This window comes from Eutrigla gurnardus (genome assembly GCF_963514095.1).
Source record: "Eutrigla gurnardus genome assembly, chromosome: 5".
NCBI classification, from domain to species: domain Eukaryota; kingdom Metazoa; phylum Chordata; class Actinopteri; order Perciformes; family Triglidae; genus Eutrigla; species Eutrigla gurnardus.
Window position 1 is genome coordinate 18,472,854 of NC_139919.1, and position 14,356 is coordinate 18,487,209.

The following is a 14,356-nucleotide window of genomic DNA, read 5'->3' on the forward strand; positions in this document are numbered from 1 at the left end:
ATGCCTGGAGGGAATTCCACCCACATCCACCTGAACTCAAAGGTTTGGGAGGTTCAAGCATTCTCATGAACGTGATATCTCATGGAAAGCCTTGAGCGACTTTCTACAAATGCTCACTTGTACTCAAAGCTGAACAAATGTTTGGGCGTTTAAAGCTCACCGTGACCCCAGAAAAAACAATGTTTTTCACTCAAGAACGCAACAATGTCCCACTAAAATGATGAAGTGATGACATTAACTGGTTGGCAGAGGCACACAAAGTAATTAAAAAATGTTCTTATATTAAACTGGACTGTTTTATCCCCTCAGGCCTCTAAAAGTTCAGTAGACAGAAGAAGTGAAAGAAGAAGAAAAAGGGGAAAAGTACATGTTTTGGGTTGGAATTATGCACTTATGCAAGTAGTGACAATGGTTCACTTTGATTTGAAAGTTTGGTAATCACTTCCATGCTAGACCTGTGAATAATGATACATGTCCATGGATTATTCCTTATTATAGGCTGTCAGTTTTGACCCCAGATGCATCAAACCTTCGTTTGTATGTGATGTGAGGGCTAAATGACTCACCAAGTGTATATGTCATTGTTTATTGATCCAACATTTTCCTATCATATTTTGTTGTCAATTATGAAATGAAGAAATCCCCCCCCCCTTAAGTTGATATGACAACTTAAGTAGCAGAATGGTGTTGATTTTCATTCATGCGTGACTCACACAGCCAAGAGTGATAGCATTTTATTCTTCAGGCCCAAGTTGTGCCAGATATCAGGTAACGTGTTCCTAATATGGGCACAACTCCCTCCAGTCTGCTCAAGAATGTCTTTATAGGAGTTACAGTCCAGAGAGGAAATAGCAGTTTTAAAGGGCCACTTAGCTTCGGCTTGAGTAGATAACACGTCTCCTTTTGCTTTACTGTAAACCTGCTTTGCACACGAACGTTCATGTTGTGGGTTGTAACAAATCTTCATGATTATTCCACCACTCGCAAACTCATAATGAATTGCATAATTCTATTAAATGAAGAAAAAGGTCTTCCATGTTGTGAGAAAAATGACGCTCTTTACAACAGCAGATGAAAATATAGCATTTAATGCAGTCTGTTGCATTTGGAGTGGATTCTCGTTTGTTCGGTGTAAAAGCACCTTTCATAAAATGCTAACCTGCCTTTAGCCTTGCACAGTCAAACAGCCGGATGTGGACCAAACATGTGGCTCTCATCAGTGATGATCCAAGGTAACAACAGGCTTTAAGGTGTCTGTTGATTGTACCAACAAGTCCTGTAGAAAGCTTTCTTTTTGAATATAAAAAGAAGACAGATTTATTACACCCTTCATCTTAATTTATTACACCCTGACTGTAGAAACAAAAGCATCCTCCCTCTTACCTTCAGACATTGTCTCTGCGCAAGGATGCACTTTGGATGCGGCGCAAATGGCTGTTTAGTCTCAATGACCCAAAGCTGGCGTCTGTGTTGTATAAGAGGAACACCTTGTGGCCATTTCATCATCCGTTTGTAATTGTAATGGATTAAGTTTGAGGGTTAAGTTTACGGGCCGCGTGTGTTTACTTCGGGGTTAAGAATGAGTCATCTTGATGCGATTCCTCCGCTACCAAAGAAGGAAACGAGTGAGACCAGAAGAAGAAGGACCACATGTGTCAATTTACACAGCAGAAGTGTTAAAAAATGTTGCAAGGGTGATACAGACATTACACGGACATCCATTCACAGCCTCTCACGGAAAAAAGTGCCATTGTTGGGAGTCGGTGCTCGCGGATGCAGAAAGTAATTACTTTATTTTCTTCATTTTGCTTGGAGCGCACTTCCAGTGAAAACCTTACTAAGAGAGCTCGTGAATTCCTGGCTGAGGTCATTGTTTGTGAGAGAGGTTTGGCTCATGTCCTCAACTTCTTTTTTTTTTTTTTCCTCCTCAGCTCCCTCTGTCTTTTAAAGCTGCGCAGACTGCACCTCTCCGCTAAACCCACCGGACACCAGCAGACATCTCATCTGATCACGTTGGAGAGGTGAGTCCAGAGCCACAGCTGTGCGCCAGTCTAGCTAACCAGGCAGCTCTTCAGATGATGTTGGACGGGTTAGACGTTTATCACAGGGCGGCTATTTGCTCCATTTAGTTAGATCTCATGCGCCATGGTTCCGTTACCTTACCGGATGGGGGGTTCAGACATCATTTCAGTCCGTTGCATCTTCAGTTACACACGGAGGGTCCTGACTGGAAAGTAGGGCTAAGCGCGACTTTAATTTGCCATTTGACCAGTTTGGGCACGGTGGTGTTTCGCTGCGCAACAGGTGATGCGCTTTGTTTGGCACTGCACGCTTCGGACTGTCTATCAGTATTCACATACATCTCTACATCTCCACCTTATGTGTTGATGATCATATTGTTTTGACCAAATTAACCTTTGAGCTTTTATTCCATGAATAAACCTTGATCTGAGTCAGTGGTTGCTATCCCCAGAGGGTTCCTTGTAAAATACAAACGATGCTGTTGTTTGTGACCAAGTTGCATTTTCATGTGATGCTTATTTATACTTCCATGCCACGCTTGAAAAGTTTACCTTTATTTATTTATTTATTTATTTATTTATTTATTACTTAAACTGAGTCACAGCTCTTTCTTTGTCATCCGTTTTATTTTTATTTTTAATATCAATAAACATGTTTTCTCACGGGAAAATGGACTTTTTAGTCTATAAACAGCTTTGTCTTAGTAACTTTTCATATTAAGGTTCTACAAACAAAACTAAGATTAATTTTTATGATGCACCGTTACAACCAAAATCAACCAAAAGTATATAAAGGAGCAGCATCTTACTTAAAAATATTAAATATATAAATATTTGTACATCAATTTATATGATCCAATAACATACATTTTGATTGACTCATTTTTGCTACTTTTACTAAAGTAAAGGAAACTTCTGCCTCAAACAGACTGCATACAATGTACTCCAGCACAAATACTACTCAGATATCAGCTTTACTTATCCGGTTGATCAAATATACAAGTTATATTATGATGGCACAGGCGTCTGTATAATGAGCGACAGAGCCCAAATGCACCATGAAACTGTTAAAACATGCATCGGTGCACAGTCTCCTCCCTTTCTGGTTTGAACCACTGCCAAACCAAATGCATGATGTCATTAAAGAGACCTGGAGATTACGGTCCTTGCTCTGGCACACTGGTCCTCCTTGTGGCTCCAGTATGACTTCACCATCCTTCAGAAGCCATAAAAAACTTTGTACTTCACTTCACAGCAATAAATGAACCCACTTTCAACTCGAATAAGACGACTCTTTCTTTGGGCTTCTTTTTCCAGATCTATTTATGAATCACTTTGAAGTCTTTTTAATTTAAATGTTTGATATGAATTCAGCTACAAAAGCAGCGTGAGCTGCAAACAGTTACATATGATTCATTCATGTGAGCCTGGTGTGTAGTGTATCATTGATATCGGTCTTCTGTGAAGCTGGTCTGTCGGTGCCTGTGAGCTCTCCTCTCTGTCAGACCAGCAGTGGGACGTTTGCCACATTAAGGCGACCGAGATCTTTTTGGTGCCTGCAGATTCAGGCTTCTGTTGAGAGGACACTTTCATCACTTCTTTTACTTTTGCAAACGGAGCAGAGAGACGGACAGAAAATCCGAAAGGGTGTGCCTGAGTGTTGGTGATGAAACACATGAAACGGCGCTCTCACCAGCCTGGTGCTCCTAAATAGGCAATGCTGCTTGTTTGTCTGTGTGGGCCGAGTGGGGGCGATATTGTGGATGTCAAACTGCTCCCCCCCCCCTTCAAGCAGAGAAAAGCTCATGAATTGCACATGATTGCTTTGTGAATAAAAGAGGAAGAAACTGAGAAAGAGATGATGAGAGAGCAAGAGCCACAATAAGGAGGAGTGAAACAGAGAAGAAGAATTTTAAAAGAGAGGAAATGGAAAAAATGGTTAGATCCTTTACTTCAGTAAAAGTAACAATAACAGTACAAGTTACTGTAGTCATGCATTCAAAATGTGTGTAGTGTATAATTATAGATTAATTAATGTGTATGCAGTATTTCACTGTTGTAGTTTATGTAGATGGAGCTAATTTGAACTACTATACACATCGTTAGGCTGAAGTATATAACTAATAACTGTAATGATACCAAAGTACAAAAGTATAACATTTCCCTCTGAAATGTCAAAATATAAATACAATTAAAATAAAGTAGGAGTACCCTTTACTTAGTTACATAACTTGAATGAATGTATTTAGTTACTTTCCACTACTGATGGCTGTTAGTGGGAGGATACAAAATCATTTAGTTTTGACCATTTTCATGTTCAAACTGAAAATGTGACTTGAGGGATGCAAGAACCTCACATCACAGCAACTGGCATGCACTGTGCATGAAGAATTCATGTTTTCTGATGTTTTATTTGCATCCTTACTGACATTGAATCCATATCAATCCATCAAAATAAGGCTTCACACATCAGCAACAGGGACGGCTTTTTTCTGCGTTTCGAGGTTGGAGTCATGTGAGACCAATGAGGTCTGAAGTGCTCGCTGGCCTACAGTGAGGGCTTTATCTGAAAGTGTGTGTGTGTGTGTGTGTGTGTGTGCCATATCCGTGGGATGGGAGTGTTACTGTGTTGATAGAGTTCCCCTTGTGACCTTTTGTCCACACATATTTGACCTCAGAGTGTCTGGGTCTCGCAGCCTCTCCACTCGATGAGTCACCGTTCCCCTGACAGAGATAGAGCTCAGCCTGTCACTGCTCTGTCGGCTCACTAACCAGATTTGGAGGATGACCGAGACACACGGATGTCCAGGGCAAGAGGTCACGTTGAGAGATGAGCTCTCAGACACGCAGCGGTAACAGTGGTAACCGTTGGTAACAGTGAAGTGAGAGCCGTTTGCTCTCATTTGTTCAGGAAGTACATTCGGGTTTGTGGTCGAGAGGCAACACCCACTAAATACTAAATAATGAAAGGCAATATCTCATGATGGGATGTATGTGAGAGAGCATATTGACTGTTTGTCTGTCTGTTTCCATTTGAAAGCTTTTTTTAGATGTCAAATGAGACACATCATCAGCGGTTTTCTTTTTTGGCCTTTTTGCCTTTATTCAGAGAGTGAGAGAGGAGGCGCCGGTCAGGCTCGAACCTGCTGCTGTGAAGACTTTACCAACTGAGCTATCTGGCGCCCCATCAGGCGCGTATTAAGCCATGATTCTCCTATTCAGAAAGAATATATTTATAGTTGTATTTGTTGTTGCTCTATTACGATGCAGCTTTGGAGGAGGCAGGTGAGGAGGTGGTCAACAGCTGTCAATCAGGAGTCACTAAGTAACTTGAGTTCTCAGCAGACTGTGTGAAACCAGATGTACTTTATATTAGCGTTGTCAGAAACTTTAAACAGGAAGAAAATACATAAAAACAAACATGCTCTGCAGTAAAAAAAAAAAAAGTTAATTTAAACAAAAGTGATGTGACAATTTTTCAAGTGAAAACATTATTCCATCACTGGACCTTTGCTGTTTATATATAATGTCAAAACAGGAAATATGTAATTTTCTTTTAGATAAATAAGAGATTCTTTCATTTTTGACAAATAGCCTAATTAATAATATATTAATAATAATATTAATAATTTGATAGTAACTATTCATGATAATTATACTGCCATTTTGGAACAGTAGTATACCGTATATCAACAAACATTCCCTCAGGAAAAAACAAAACAAATTTATTTCCGTGTCATATTGAAAATACATACTTGCCATTTGATTATGGACCCTTATGTACATAAAGTCTGGAAAGTGTGTCATAAACCTACAATGTATTTGTGTGTGTGTGTGTGTGTACACACACACACACACACCTTTTCTGTACACACACACACACAAATAGAAAAGGTGTCTGGTTAGAGATTAAAACCTTAAAACAAGAACAATCTAAATGTGAGGAAACAGGAGTGGGAACAGATTTCCTGAAACACAAAGTACACCGGGGAAGTTTTTTGAAGGCCAGAGTCACGGCGCCTTCCTGCTCATTAATTAGCCTTTATGGGTTTAGAGTAATTGGGTGACCGATTAGGAAAGGACAAACGCAATGCTGTGCTCCATGGTAATGGAGCAAATCAAATCTGTAATTACAACCAGATGCCCTTTATACAACCAAGCACACACACACACACACACACACACACACACACACACACACACTAGCTGACTGCATTGATTTGTCTTGTGTCTGACATATGAAGAGTTTTATTTAATATAGTTAAGAGATGAGTCCGTAAGAAAGGAACGAATTTAAGCTTCCGAACTGAGGTCTGAGTCTAACAACTCTATTTCCTTTCTCTTGAGGCTCTAAGTCTCCTCTCATTTCCATTATGATCCTATACGTCTGTATTAAAGCTCGTCTGACACCAAAGGCCCAAACCAATCAGAGTAAAGTGCCATCTGTGGAGCATTCGCTCTTCTGCAGAGTAAATGATGATGACAGTCAAGATGGGTTTGATCATTATTGATAGTTGGCGGTAACAGAATGATACCATTTAGCTGGATTTAAAGGAGCTATAATCCGTACAGTAACAATGGATGAATGGCTTTAATGCATATAATGTGAAAGGTGTTGCTTGTCGTGAAGAAGCCACCAATTCTTCCTTTTTAGCTTCTTTCAGCTCATCGTTTGTGATTTTTCAGCCTAAAACTATTCTGTTTAGCTGTTTTAGCTCAAAATAAATCTAAGAACATAGAATCTAAATACATCTAAAAACTCATTGTACGCGACCTGCTCAGCACCAACAGCAGACAGACACATAGCTGAACATAGTGGAGCTACAGAGACCCTCCGGAGTTTAAAACAGAGCTAAAAGAGAGGGAATCTTGACAAGAGACACAACTGTGACTGTGCTATTGTGGTCACCATATCACCTTAAATGTAATTATTTGTCAGTGTTTTGTTCACCACTTATTTCTGCTGCCCCCAAAGTGACCAAAAATGTGTTATTGCAGATGTAATTACATGCATTATTAGGAATTTAAACCCATTATTATTAATATTTAGCTGCAACATATAATATCAACTTTGGAATATTTAAAGTTGCGGCTCAATGCATCATATAGTTGTCAGTCTGAAAAGATTGTACTGATGGAGGAAGTATTTCCTTTGTGAGAGTATTCATGATGCCGCTTGCCTTTCTATCAGAAATGCACTGGATGTTTCCTGCAGCTCAGAAAAGAAATATTCTCTTTCGGAATAAGAATCACAATAAAAAAAATAAATAACAGAGAGAAAAATTCATCACTGACAGTCAAAGAATGTTGGCCCACTCTAAAATATTCTACTCTGACTCACTACAGTTTAGTTTTGAGCACACACACATTGTCTTCTGGAACATCTGACATGCCGAGTACATACACAAACAGAGACATGAACATATAAACAGAGATACTTACAGTAACCACCGCGCTTTGTCTCTCCTCGGCTCGGCCAATAACATCAACTGTGAGTCATCCCTCTAAGTTACGATGTGAGCTGATCCATCATGTCATCTGTACATGAACACAAAACATTTTAAGTCAGGGCAGTGGGAGTATCTGTGATCCCTGATGGCCGTCAGTCAAAGCCTTTTTTTTTTTTACCTTCCGCTGTGAATTCCAATCTCTATCACTTAATCTATCTCTTCATACTCTCTCTCGGCCGCTCTATTCTCTAATGCATACCCTAAAAAGGAGCGGAGGGCTAGGGTTAGGGTTGGATTTGGACGTGGGTTTCGGGACACAGAGGGGTATATACAGCCCCCCATCACTTAACGAGGGTTATGGTCTCTGAGCTTGACCCTCTGTGGATGCTACCATCTCCTCCCGTCCTCCAGACTGTCTTTGTTTGCTCCTTTTTTTGCCTCCTGACTGGAACCAAACATGGCCTACAGACACTCAGGTAAAAAAGTTCCTCTTCTATTGTGATGTTTCCATTCAAAGCTCAGGATGAAGTGTCTTATAGATTTAAAGGGGATTTGTCAAAGACTTTGACAAACATGATATTGTTGTCAACTATTTATGAGCCTAGAAAAACTGCCCTGACATGTAAAACCATAGAATCTAAGCTTTTGTTGACGTGTAACATGTTCATCAACCTCTTGCAGCAAAATGAATGGCTTCACTGCTAGAATATCCAAATATCTGAATATCTCTCGTGGTAGAGGACTAATTTAGAAGTAAACCGTATTATGTTGTCTTTCCGATGAAGTTCATTCCAATGAACACCTGCATTTTAGCATTAATTAATGCTTCCCCCCCCCCTAATGAACAAATGAACTCATTTTAGATATTGGGAGATCTCTTACATTTATTATTTCTTGATGCATGTTGGAGAAGGGTTCCAGGCTTTACTCTAGTCGCTTTGTTTTCCTATAAAGCAGTTCCGATAACATTGGATTATATTAAAATGATCTGATTTTGCAGTGGACCTACTTTTGAAAGAGTATTGAAAGTGTTGACAAGGTTGCTGTTGATTTGGCTGATATACCGTTGGGGTCACTCTGCCTTTGATCACCTCACACCACTCTGACTCACCTCTCAAACTGGTCTCATGCTGACCTTTCCTGCTCCCCAAAAGGGACGACAGCGGTATACTACCCTCCACAGCTGAGCTGAGTACATTCCACGGCTGTTTGACAGGGAGGCAGCTGTCACACTGTCTGTAACAAAAGATTAAAGTTGCTGGACTGGTCTTGACAGGAGCCACAATAGCTGCATAGTCCCAGTAGTCATCACTCTGCATCCCAATCTATTTGTCCCCTCTGGAAGGGCAGCGGGCTTTAAATAGAGCCTGCATGTCTAAAATAGATCTCGGAGCTCAGTAAACAGACCCGAGCCTCATGTGTGTGACTGGACAGTGTGGGAGTGGGTGGGTTTGTGTTGATATAGTTCCATGGAATGCTACAAGGAAGTGAGTGTAGGCAGATAGGGGTGGTGTCAGGTCACTGTCTGCAGCACAGCTGCAGATAGAAATCCCTCTTCCCTCCATCCATCCACCACACACACACACACACACACACACACACACACACACACACACACACACACACACACACACACACACACACACAGGCACCAGGGGCACATACCGCGCTCCAGGAGGCTCATCTGTTTCACAGGGCTGTTTGCCACACCCCACTTAAATAGCCTCAGTCTCCTATCATAAATATTGTCCTTGTTCCCATGGTTACTAGGACAAACATGCCATTCCACCCATTGTTTCCTCCATTTGTGCTTACCGGATTAAAAATGATATACCGATCACTTTTGCCAAAGTTCAAACGCCGCTCAGCTGCTCTCCCCTGACATCCTGAGAGAGAGAGACGCTTTAAGGTGATGGAGATAAAACACACACACACACACACACACACACACACACACACACACACACACACACACCACCCAACGTTCCAGGGAACTTCTCAGGCTGCTCCCATGTGGATGAGCAGGAATGTGGATGAATGAAAAAACAACTTATTCTGACGGCCAATAAAATGACCGGGCTAAAATGCAGACAAAAGAGAGCTTGAGCCAGACTAGGGGGGGGGGGGGGGGGGGGGTTGTTGTTCTGGAAGGAGTCAGACAGTCTAAAAAATATGACTTAAGCTTTCCAGGGAGAGCTTGATAAAAAAAAAAAACAGGCCAGAAAGCGCACACAGACAACAAGCAGACATTTGTGGGCTCACTCGCACGTCTCTCATCAGTTTGGTATGCTGCCCTTAGAGCTGCAGCTCACTGTGTCTTAATGATGTGGGAAAAAATGCAAAAATATGCTGTGCACAGATTATTTTTTTGCATTTAAAGATACAGACATCAGATTATTAAATGGTGATTTTTATAGTTTTCTGTTCCTTTTGTTTGTTTTCCCTGAGCTCTAAAGCACTTTCAATCAACTACGTGTTGTTGTAAACGCTATATATATCACCCGACTTCAGTTGAGACTCATGAGGACGATAGAAAAAGCAACACTGTCCCCATCTGGTGACTTGTAGTCATGGAAACTTTAAGTCTGACAGCGTCTTTTGTTTCTGCAGGTCCCAAGAGTTATCTGTCCTCCACCATGACGGACCGCTTCGACTGCTACTACTGCCGGGACAACCTGCACGGGAAGAAGTACGTGAAGAAGGACGAGAAGCACGTGTGCACCAAGTGCTTCAACAAGCTCTGCGCCAACACCTGTGCAGAGTGCAAACGCCCCATCGGCGCCGACGCCAAGGTGACAACAGCATAATGAATGAGGAAAAAATAGTGACCAAACTCAAATTAAAAAAATAAATACGAGAGAGAAATCAACACTAAAGAAAAGGTAAACAAACACAAATCATTTACTTGGAATCCAAACTGTATTTCTACAGTATGCCATATTTATACTGTAGATACCAAACCCTCATAGTATTTTATTAAACACAAAGGAGAATTTTATTTCACAATAGTTCTGTTTATGTGAAACATTCTAAATCACCAAATTTGGAGGTGCATAATTTTTGTTTTCGAAATAAAAAACCCACTAAACTCACAGAAAAAAATCAACGTTAACCTGAACATTTGCTAGAAATCCTGATATACCGGTAAGTAGCTTCATGTTTATTATACAGACTCACAAAGACAACATTAGAATAAAGGCTTCGATTTCACAATAAACACACGTGCATCTTTTAACACACAACACCTGAAACTTTTGTGACTTTGACCCCCTAAAAATGTGAGTAGATTTAGAGTCTGTTCATAGGCCTTTTTATAATATTAAAAAATGGCTTTGTTGCATTCAGTGTCTCAGTAAGCCGTCACAGTGAGTTAATAGGGGGGCCCTGAAACTGAAGCATCTAAATGGAATTCAATCATCACTGCTTCTATTATTTACCTGTTTTTCCTACTGTAACATGTCAAAACGTTGTCTGTGAAAAAGGCCGTTCTAACTAGATCACACTCTCAAGCTGCTATTCAACTTGTCTCTCATCCGGCTTCCAAAATACTCTCATCACTCAGTCGCCGGCAGTTTGAATGTGTAAAAAAAGATGTCATTACTGCTAATGAATGCTTCATATAGTCTCCTAACTCCTTGGTGGCTGGCCACATTCCAGTTCACTCCATCTCCACTTCAGCGCCCGCCACACGGGCTCGTCCGGCATCCTGGCCCCGAGCCTCGGTCCACATGGAGAGCAAACAAATGCCACTTTAATGAGGTCTGCATGAGGACTTAGCGAGGGCACCTCAGCTCACCCCGAGCCCACCTCCCCCTCTGTGTTTCAGGAGCTGCACCATAAGAACCGCTACTGGCATGAGGACTGTTTCCGCTGTGCCAAGTGCTACAAGCCGCTGGCCAGCGAGCCGTTCAACGCCCGGGATGATGGCAAGATAATGTGTGGCAAGTGTGGCTCCCGGGAGGACGGGAACCGGTGCCAGGGCTGCTACAAGGTGGTCATGCCAGGTGGGATTGCTGAAATACTTTTTAAAACTTATGTATTTCTTACTGGTTTGAAGTGGTTCGGGGTCTGTTGGGAATATTTGCCAAATAAGAATTTTGATCAAAATTATGATAGGACTTTTGTCCCTCATGTTACCAAACACTATCAGTTAAAGCTGTTTGAAACACCCCTGATAAGCAGATTACCTCAGAGTTTCATATTATCTGAGTTTTTTCAGCAGGATTTTCACAGGAAATGATACATGTGTTTTTATCTAAGCTTAGACTTTGACTGTTGCTTATGTTGTCACAAGTATTTCCTGTTAAAGAGAAATAAGTAGCATTTGAAAAACACATTTGTAATGGCTTTACAGAGAGAACAGGAAGATGTTCACTGACATCAATTTTATAAACATTCAGGTTAGGTTTACTAAAATCTTAGTTATTTACATCTGGCTATTCTCATGTTATTTTTGCCTTACTTAACCTCATATATCAACCTCTTTTAGGCGATCCCAATGATACAAAATGTGTTACACTTAGAGAAATGTGTTGTATGTATGTACAAACTGATGAAAATGTATGTGATACGTCCAAATGATTTTAAAAACCACAACATTATATCATTCATGTTTGTATTTTAGGGTCCCAAAACGTGGAGTACAAGAACAAGGTGTGGCACGAGGAATGCTTCACCTGCTTTGAATGCAAGCAGCCAATCCGCACACAGAGCTTCCTGACCAAGGGCGAGGATATCTACTGCGCTCCCTGCCATGACAAGAAGTTTGCCAAGAAGTGCTTCCACTGCAAGCAGGTACATTCAGTGGTTATGTACATTACGGTGTCCTGTCTATCCAAAATAAAGCTGTGGTGCAGATGGTTGATTTCCAGCAGAATGCGTTAAGTTCCAGCTCTGTAGTATTTGAGATTGTGATCAGAGTGATCCTCTGTTCCTCTAAGCCTATCACCTCCGGAGGGATCAGCTACCAGGACCAGCCCTGGCACTCCGACTGTTTTGTGTGCCACACCTGCCGTAAATCTCTTGCCTCAACTCGCTTCACTTCCCATGAGAACAACGTCTACTGCGTGGACTGCTTCAAGACCGATGTGGCCAAGAAGTGCCATGGATGCAAGAACCCAATCACAGGTCAGGACAGCATCGTTGTTGGTAGCTTTCTGTTGCAAACACACATCAGATTCTTCTCAACCATAACATAATGCATAACAAAATAATTGTGTAGTTTAGTATCCTTTCTTTCCTGCACAATTATAATGGCTTCTGACTGATTACAGCCCAATGACAGATGACAAAGTAGAAAACAATATCCTGACTGACTTTTTATATGAATTATTTTTGAAATAGTATATACTGACTTCTTATACTTTATTATTTTATGACATGCTAGACTATGACTTTTTTTAAAATTATTTTATGACATACTAGATTATTACTTTTATATTATTTTATGACATGCTAGACTATAACTTTTATATTATTTTATGACATGCTAGATTATTACTTTTATAATATTTTATGACATGCTAGATTATTACTTTTATAATATTTTATGACATACTAGACGATTACTTTTATATTATTTTATGAAATGCTAGATTATTACTTTTATATTATTTTATGACATGCTAGATTATTACTTTTATAATATTTTATGACATGCTAGACGATTACTTTTATAATATTTTATGACATGCTAGACGATTACTTTTATAATATTTTATGACATACTAGATTATTACTTTTATATTATTTTATGACATACTAGATTATTACTTTTATATTATTTTATGACATACTAGACTATTACTTTTATAATATTTTATGACATATTAGACTATTACTTTTATATTATTTTATGATACACTAGATTATTACTTTTATAATATTTTATGACATGCTAGACTATTACTTTTATATTATTTTATGATATACTAGATTATTACTTTTATAATATTTTATGACATGCTAGACTATTACTTTTATATTATTTTATGATATACTAGATTATTACTTTTATAATATTTTATGACATGCTAGACTACGACTTTTTAGTTACTAAGCCTCCTTGTTTAAATATGCAAAGAAAACATTCAAACTTAATTCCAGATTTAAGAACGCCATTTTTGTCATGATTTAAGCCCATCTGTCTACAATATCAGTACAAAGCATGATTATGTTTCTTGTACTGCTGACTGACAGACGTCCTTCTGTCTCCGTGTCCGCAGGGTTCGGCCACGGCACCAATGTGGTGAACTATGAGGGATACTCCTGGCATGAGTATTGCTTCAACTGCAAGAAGTGCAGCCTGTCACTGGCCAATAAGCGCTTTGTCATCAATGGAGATCACATCCACTGCCCCGACTGTGCTAAGAAGGTGTGAAGTGCAAAACAACTGTGCAGATAATGCAGTTTAAAGTGGAATTACACCAAAACTAACTTTCAGGCCATATATTTTGCTGAGTAAAACGTTTCTGTATCTGAATTAGCAGGAAAAAGTACAAAACTGTTAATTTTGGTGAAACTTCTCTTTAGGTGAACAGACTATAGAGGTTATTTACGTTTAATATGCACTAGCTTGAATCATTTATCTACATATGCGTTACTGCGACTTGATTTGGAGTTTGATACTAACATGGCAACAGAATTTAATTGTGATGTGCACTATTAGTCTAATCTAATCCAGGATTCTGTGTAGTTTTATGAGAAGAAACAGCCTCATAAATGCCTTACTGGAAAATATCAGAAAATAATATGCTTTCTACGTGCATAATGCTGCTCATACATACTAATCTATTACATTCAAGTTTGAATGGACTATATCTTGACTTTAAAATTAGGGCTTTGAGATTGATGCAGACATATAAACTACTCCTGTATTCAAGACTT

The 14,356-nt window shown here is 39.7% G+C and overlaps 1 protein-coding gene across 2 annotated transcripts; it reads left to right on the forward strand.

Annotated features, from left to right (window-relative positions):
• The first annotated feature begins 1,915 nt into the window (after positions 1–1,915).
• Positions 1,916–14,207, forward strand: fhl1a (four and a half LIM domains 1a). 2 transcript variants are annotated; one of them, XM_084009307.1, is made up of 6 exons: positions 1,916–2,021; positions 10,082–10,263; positions 11,298–11,475; positions 12,096–12,265; positions 12,412–12,598; positions 13,696–14,207. In XM_084009307.1, exons 2-6 carry the CDS (start codon positions 10,108–10,110, stop codon positions 13,848–13,850), a joined length of 846 nt encoding a protein of 281 aa, XP_083865433.1. In that variant the 5' UTR covers positions 1,916–2,021; positions 10,082–10,107; the 3' UTR covers positions 13,851–14,207. The 2 variants fall into 2 exon arrangements, with proteins under 2 accessions (XP_083865433.1, XP_083865432.1); XM_084009306.1 differs by lacking the exon at positions 1,916–2,021 and adding an exon at positions 7,799–7,947.
• Positions 14,208–14,356: the final 149 nt, after the last annotated feature.